The 7,838-nt window shown below is 36.4% G+C and overlaps 1 protein-coding gene across 3 annotated transcripts; it reads left to right on the plus strand.

The window, feature by feature from the left end:
* Positions 1–90: 90 nt before the first annotated feature.
* Positions 91–7,669, plus strand: rgs9a (regulator of G protein signaling 9a). 3 transcript variants are annotated; one of them, XM_057345692.1, is made up of 17 exons: positions 91–593; positions 1,377–1,473; positions 2,458–2,508; positions 2,604–2,710; positions 2,794–2,845; positions 3,007–3,065; positions 3,168–3,244; positions 3,447–3,528; positions 3,886–3,948; positions 5,072–5,101; positions 5,193–5,254; positions 5,343–5,456; positions 5,755–5,870; positions 5,965–6,052; positions 6,149–6,287; positions 6,422–6,504; positions 6,778–7,668. In XM_057345692.1, the coding sequence occupies exons 1-17, from the start codon at positions 528–530 to the stop codon at positions 6,938–6,940; spliced, it is 1,449 nt and encodes a 482-aa protein (XP_057201675.1). In that variant the 5' UTR covers positions 91–527; the 3' UTR covers positions 6,941–7,668. The 3 variants fall into 3 exon arrangements, 2 of the variants coding, with proteins under 2 accessions (XP_057201675.1, XP_057201676.1); XR_008963821.1 differs by lacking the exon at positions 6,778–7,668 and having other exon boundaries at positions 6,129–6,287; XM_057345693.1 differs by lacking the exon at positions 5,343–5,456 and having other exon boundaries at positions 6,778–7,669.
* The last annotated feature ends 169 nt before the right edge of the window (positions 7,670–7,838 follow it).

The raw sequence follows: 7,838 nt of genomic DNA on the forward strand, positions 1-7,838 counted from the left end.
GCCGTTACCATAACACTGGAGCGCGCGCAGTGCTCTGCTCGCAATAATTTTGGGCGGGTTCGAACACAAGTTTGTCGGGTGGAAGAAAATGTGTGATGATCTACACGTGCTTTTAACTCATAACAATATAATATATGGCAAAATATTGTGAAGCTTTCCGTTTTAAAAAATGACGGTAAATGGGCAAACTCTGCCAGGCCATTTCAGCAAAAAACAATTGTTGAAAATAGCGCACGTAAAATTAAAAGAATAGCCCCTAAATAAATCACAGAATTACCGCGTGTCTATGACGCCGCCTGTCGGTGTACCGAAGCAGTGGGATGTTTTCGCTGAGGGATGACTGGCTACAGGAATTGAGCTGCGCTGTGATTGGTGCGCTGACACGCTCTTTTGTTTGCTCCGACACTTGTGCGTGACGTGCGGCACTGTTAATCCAGTGTAATAAAAGTTAAACCTCATATTCTGACGAAGGCTCTTGAGTAGAGGGTTTGTTTCCTGCTATTGAAATTATTTTTGCGGACTGCACAATGACAATAAGATCAGACCGAGACCATGGTCAACATTATCGGCCACGGATGGCCTGCCTCAAAAAGGTAAGTTTCTTCTGAAGGCATAGTTAGAAAATATTGTATTGATATTATATGTGATGGTATGTTTATTGAAACTATCCATGATTTGACACGTATCTAGCTATTCAAGATTTTATATTTGACTTCTCTTTCTGCTTTTATTTCCTTACTCAGATTGTAATCACTTCTTTGAACAAGTTTTAATAGAAATCCATACATTAAGTGACTTTACAATAATAAACAATATCAAAACCTGTGACTGCATTTTCTCTGGTGTTCTGTTTAGTCAGCTTCTAGGAGACATGTTCATTGAGATTCCCTCTTCTACAAGAGCTTTCTGACATCAAAGCCAATTAGGCTGGCATCACGCCACATCTGACAGCTTGGCCTAGAGCTTCATGTTTGACTCTCAATATAGTTCAAAGGCCATACATGATGCCATGTAGTCCCAGGGATGCGAAACTCATTTCGGGTCGTGGTCACATTTAGGGCTATGTTTTATTTGTTGGTGTACTCATGCAGTCCTTAAGTCCTAACTGCTTATTTAATCATCAAAATTGAGATAAAACATGTTCAATTCTTACATTTCAGGACTGTTTTTTCTTAAAAGCTGAAAAATTTACCAAAGAAATTTTGCTTGGGAAATTAACATCAGTAGCTGGGTCGAATGTACCTATGATATGTCCTTTTCCCAGAATAATGTATTGTATCTTTTAGCTAGATATAATATCAAGCACAACAAAATAAACCTGATTGGGTTTACGGTCCTTCTGTAAACCAATATGCTGTTTCATAACTTGTTACTAGGTGGAGGCCATAGTGGTTCAGATGCAGCACCCGACAAATGGAGTGGAAAGATCAGAACAGAAGCTAAATATTACAACAATTCCTCATGTCATGGCCGGTGAGTTTGTGCTGATTAATTCAAATTAGAAGTGTAATGTGTAGTGTTAGGGGTCCTCCAGAACCAGGATTGAGAAAATTTGTTTAGCACAAATGACATGCCTTGTAGGTTTATATACAGAGAGAAGTTTTGTGCTGCTGCTGACCATAATCTGATGGCACTGGCTATATACAGCAGCATTCAATTGGATGAGATCTTTGCTAGATTCCAAATCCTCTGTGAGGATTGTTGACAAATCTAGTAAGTGACAAATATAGCAAGTACAGGACTCTTTCATATAGACTTTAACTTTTCAAACATAATTAACTATTTATGAAGCAGTATACATACCTAAAAGTTTATTGTCATTGTGCAAGCACAACAAAGCTGCACATGTGTCAGCCTGTGTGCATTATAAAAAAACATACAGTATATTGACAGGAATTAACATTATATACAAGTACGGAATATAAACGCTATAGTCTATAAATATCAGAATAGTTGTAAAGTAAACCATAATGGAAAAATTGCATGGTGAAAATGTGCAAGCTTGAATATAAACATTGTAACATTAAGTCAAATAAAGTTGCCAGGTTGTGAGTGGCTAGAAAACTATTATACTATTATAGTACTATTTTACGTGCAAAATGCATTACAATTCTTCTAAAAATGTTAGTATTTGGTCGGAGCCGATAGCCCGATTACGGTTGCGCCCGATGCGGGTTCGATTCCCGTCTCGTGGTCCTTTCCCGAACCCACCTCCTTCTCTCTCCCACTTAGCTTCTTGTCCTCTCTAAAACAATAGCTGTACAATTAAAAGGAAAAAAAAAATGTTAGTATTTCAACAGGTTTTAGTATTAGGCCATAGACTTAAATACTAATATTTATTTTCTCAAATGTTTATCTATTTATTATTTTTCTGCTAAGCATTTTGATAATTTGTTCCCTACATATCTTTAATTGCTATTTTTAGAGGTTAAATTAAAATTCCGACTTGTCTGACAGGTCAGGACATCCTTGCTTGGATTGTCAACCATATGAAGATAACCAATGAAGGTAACTGTGAAAATGTCATATTTGAAAAACTGATTGACAGCTAAAATTTGCTTAACATTCTTTTCCCTCCACAATGGCTTAATTCTCTGTACCAGAGGCTCAAGCATTTGGCACAATGTTAGTGGCATATGGGTACATCTACCCTCTCCAGGACCACAGAAAGCTTGTGCTTAAACCAGATGGCAGTTTGTACCGCTTTCAGGTAACTGTGTTAGGATAACCTGTTTTTTTAAATGTTATTATAAAGGGGTAGATATTAATCTGGTGACCTCTTTTTCTATATAGACCCCATATTTTTGGCCTGTGCAGAAATGGAGGGCTGAGGACACGGACTATGGTGTGTATTTCTCTGCATATTCACACACTGAAAAAATAAATCTTACAAATAAAAATAAAGGAAAGTAAAAAAATGATAATGAGTTGCACAGTGTATTAAGTCCGGAGCTAACATAAATCTGGTCAGAGGATTACGTTTATATGCATCTACTTTTTTTACAGCTATCTATCTGGCAAAAAGGAACATCCGCAAAAAAGGAATACTTGATGTATATGAACAGGTACGCCAAGACGTTTTATGTGATTTCTTGTGTTACTGTTCACTTTTAGTTATTACTTTAGAATCTCATTAAACTGAAAAATGTCGACGTGTACTTAAACAGGAGGAATACAGCAAACTCCACAAATGGATGAACCACAAATGGGATTTTATCGTAATGCAAGCTAAAGAGCAGTACCGGTGAGTCTACATACTGTTCACTTCTGTCCCATAAAACGAAATTATTTGGTTACTGTTTCATTCTTTACGATATCCTTAATCTATATTTGTAATGTAATGTGGTTCATTAAATCCATTCCATTCCTAATCATACTGAAGTACATTGAAGTTTTAATAGTGAAGATGAAAATACATGGATTTTTTTTGTGTTCTGCCTTTCAAGTGCTGGGAAGGAACGTAAGAAACCAGACAGAGTGGTGTTTGACTGTCAGGAGAGAGCCTACTGGATAGTCCACAGACCTCCGGTAACAGCTGACAAAAGCTGCCAGCATTAGGTCTGCTCCATATAGATGCTCTAGGACCTAGGTGTTGGTCCAATGAAACTCTGTCCTCTGCCTGCTGTATCTAATTGACAATGCTTTGAAGACTAGTAGAAACTAGTAACTTTGTATTAGCAGCTATTGTATTATTGCTCCTGTATGACATATCGCTTATTGCTCCCTGAACTTTCTGTAAGTCGCTTTGGATAAAAGCGTCTGCTTAATGACTAAGTGTAAATGTAGATGTAAGACACCCGGGATAAAATCAATAGCATGCTGTGCAGTTAGAAAATCATGCGTGATCAATTGTTTATTGATTTACTGATGTCTTTTACCCAACAGCCACAGACTCACAGCGCCATGGATTATGGCATGGACCGTCATATTGACCCTAATACAGAGGAGGTAATTGGTAAGTTTCCATATGATCCGTCAATATGTGATATTGTACAACATTTAGCATGGAATCACTAAAGCATGATGTCACTTGATGACTATATTAAAGCAAGTCACATGTTAGTGTGGGAGGTACCTGTGCATTCATAAGAACTGACAGGACGTTTGACAGGCCTGCTAAATGCATTGTGGGTCATAAAGCTCTAACTATAGAGCCAATTAGCAGTGTGTGTCTGTCTCAGTCCTGGGATGGCTATGTAGATTCTCTCACAATCTTCTTTGCTGTATAAGAGGATACTGCTGATCTTCAGAGGAGATCCCCTGACATGTACTCACACTCTTTTCCATCCAGAGCGACTTGTAAATCTCTAATTTATGAGAGTTTGGAAAAATGTATTTATAAAATGAAGTGGAGTATAGTTAACGATATACACTTTATAAGCTAGTGCAGTATTTTTTTCCAAAGTAAAAACAGTCTCATAAAGTACAAATACTTCAAACTTGTACTTGAGTAAAAGTAAAAATACATGACTATACAGTACATCTGTTAACTATTATATAATTTTTTTTAACTGAAGATGTACAATAGGTCTGCATTGGAGAGCACTGTCTTGAAAGACCCAGACATCACTTCAAATATATATTTTAATTGCTTTAACCCTGTAAAATAGCTAGGGGTCTCTGTATATTGCAGTTTATGTATCTGAACTGTACAGACATTTAAATAGATTGTTTTTGTCTGATGCCACTATATTAATGACAAATATATCACAATCAGGCATGACAATGTGATGTAATCCAATAATAATATTCTTTTTTTCTCTCTCTCCTGTCCGTACAGATGTGTACTTCTAATATGTCTTCGGTTTTCAAGATTTCTTCAAGACCACACACTATGCATTGAAGCCTTGAATAACACACAAAACAAAAATATGCATGTATAGAGAAAACATTGTGTGCCACAGTCATTATATAATTTCTTACATCATTACATTAGGACTGTGGCTTTGTGTAGATGCTTGTGTTTGTTTGTGTTTGGCAGGATTGCAGGTAGAGTGTTGTGGTATAATTTCAGCAACATTGTATCATGGCTTGTGAGGTTGTAACAGGATGCTGTTTTTGACATTTTCAGAAAAAAACCTGCGAGTACTACAGAAGAATCGTAAGTGGCATAAGATCTGCACAAACATTTGAGAACTGGCTGTTTTTTTTTATTTTGCTTAACAGTGGTTGGTTCTGATCCTATATTTTAGATCATCTACACACAGCAAGCCGTTATGAGGTCAAAGGTCAAGTCCTCAGTGTCTCTTGGAGCGTAAGTCCAAACATGAAAACCTGAAAAAACTAGTGTGACACTTATATGATATCTTATTGGCTTTTATTCAAAAAAAATTTTCATTTAGCTTTGTCAAGTACATGACAACATACAAGGAACACGACCCGTTCCTCGTCCCCTGCCTCCCTAGCAACCCCTGGCAAACTGATGATGACATGTACTGGGAGCTAAACGTGTCAAAGTAAGAGCTTCCTGAGAGCTGAATTGAGCATGTTGATGCTGTACTTTCTGTTACTTCATCATATTGGACCAAGTTTGTTATATGTCTTTAAATATTTTATACTTACATTAGACATTGACACATTGTATTTATTTTGTACATTTACATGCTCTGCTTAGGTATAAAGTCAGAGAATTGCAATTTATGTACACAAGGGGTTTATTGCACACATGTATTTCACATTATGTACACAGTAAATTATGAAAGAAATTAAAAGTCCATCTAATGTAAGGTGGGTCTGTCATAATATTTTTCACAGTGTTGACGTTCCAACAAAGATGAGAGTTGAGCGCTGGTCCTTCAGTTTCTTTGAGTTGCTCAATGACCCACGGGGCCGTACAGACTTCAAGGTCTTCCTAAAAAAGGAATTCAGTGGTTTGTGAACAACTACAGTTTTAATATTTACTGTTATTTGAAAAACAGCAACACTGCTTATTGAATGCTTCTAATTTCCTCTTTTTCTCTTTAGGGGAGAATTTGGCTTTCTGGGAAGCTGCTGAAGAGATGAAATGGGATGCTGCATCTTCTATGTCAGAGAAGGCTGAGAGCATTTTTAAGTGAGAAGCGGATTATTGTTAAGGGGAAGTTACATTTCAACAACTGGCATAAAATAATTGTTTTTTCATTATACAGTATATACTTTTGTTTTGCAGAACTTTTTTGGTCCCAGGAGCACCGCGCTGGATCAACATTGATGGCAGGACCATGGGTCTTACAGTGAAAGGATTAGAACATCCTCATCGCTATGTGCTGGATGCTGCCCAGAACCACATCTTCATGCTGATGAAAAAGGTTAAACGTCACCAAAGCCACCAAAATACACAATTCTGATTGTTTGCGATCTATATACAGTATACTCACTAATTCAAACACTCCAACATGTTTCTTTTTTATTACAATGCTATATGTTATATTTTCTCATTTAGGATACATTTTATCGCTATTTAAAGTCGCCAGTTTACAAGGATGTTCAGAAAAAGGCCATTTCACCAACACCACACAATTTTACGTAAGTCAGTGTTTTTTCTGTGTGTGTGTGTTGATCAACAATTCTGTCCCGTCATAGGGGGTAAATTTAAAGGGTTTTGTTGTTTTGAGGTTGTATGAAAACCTCACCTATTTGTTTGGACAACAATAAGACAAAATGTTAAATTATTTCTTATTTTAAGTCACTTTGAATAATTATGTTATGTTAAATATATAAATATAAAACATTTGTCATCAAACACGAGTTGTAAAAAAGAATGATAAGTAACAAAAACACATCTTATCCACCTCTCAGTGATGCTCAACTACAGCAGAACTCCAGGAACCGTAGGCCCAGCATTCACCCTATCATCACCTGGCAACAGGAACAGGAAGAGAAAGCAAAGGCAGCAGCCGCGGCTGGACCTGTGGACCTTAAAAAGCTGAAAGAGATGACCAGCAAACTAGATCGCAAATAGAAGGTTGAAGGCCGTAGGTCAGGGAAGGAAATGCTTTATAGCAAGTCAGTGTCTGACTGTTAAAAGTATATCAATACAAATGTTTAATTATTCTTGGGTGTTCAAGGTTAGGGCACTGAATTGATAATGTAAATATGATGCGTGTAACTGATCTAACTGGCAAATAGTTCAGCAGTTCCTGTAATCAGTATTCCTACATATAAATTATATATTTTCATTGAATTTGTCAATAAAATGTCTAAATAATGATTAGATATGGATGAATGTGATGTCAAAAATTTGCTTTTTCAGATCACATTGGTTTCCATTGATTCTGTTCATACCATTTGACACACAACTCATTACTTTCATGTAATCTTCATCTAGCACTTATCCATTTATAGTGTGAATATGTTTTCTATGTGTGCAGTAGTATGAATCATTTCTCGTTCTTAAAGAATTGCATCTCTTCTACAGTAAAAATAAAAAGGCATCATGACATTTGTTTTGTATGTTGATTAAATCACAATACTGCCAGCTTTTTCTAAATGTATTTTGCCAAGCTACAATATATTAATTAAATCAAAACAAAAAATTATGGCAAATTGAATATTTTCAAGCAGAAAATATCTATCCACAAATACGATGAAAATAATAGGCAACGTAGTATGTAGTAATGTAGTATGACAATATAGTATGCCATGGTAACAATAAAAAAGCAGCATGTTGTTGGATTAAGGCCCAGCATTCTTTTTTCTCATTCAAAACAGGGGAACCTTATCTGACAGCAACATTCTTAGTTGTCAGGATAGGCTCTCCTGCGTTGATGGAAAATGTAATGATACAGCAGTGTTAATGTGGGACAAGTATGAACTTTCTATCTGTAACAACGGTATCTGACAGTAAGTTTCTCAGCCGT

Source organism: Triplophysa rosa, linkage group LG11 (genome assembly GCF_024868665.1).
Source record: "Triplophysa rosa linkage group LG11, Trosa_1v2, whole genome shotgun sequence".
Taxonomy (NCBI): domain Eukaryota; kingdom Metazoa; phylum Chordata; class Actinopteri; order Cypriniformes; family Nemacheilidae; genus Triplophysa; species Triplophysa rosa.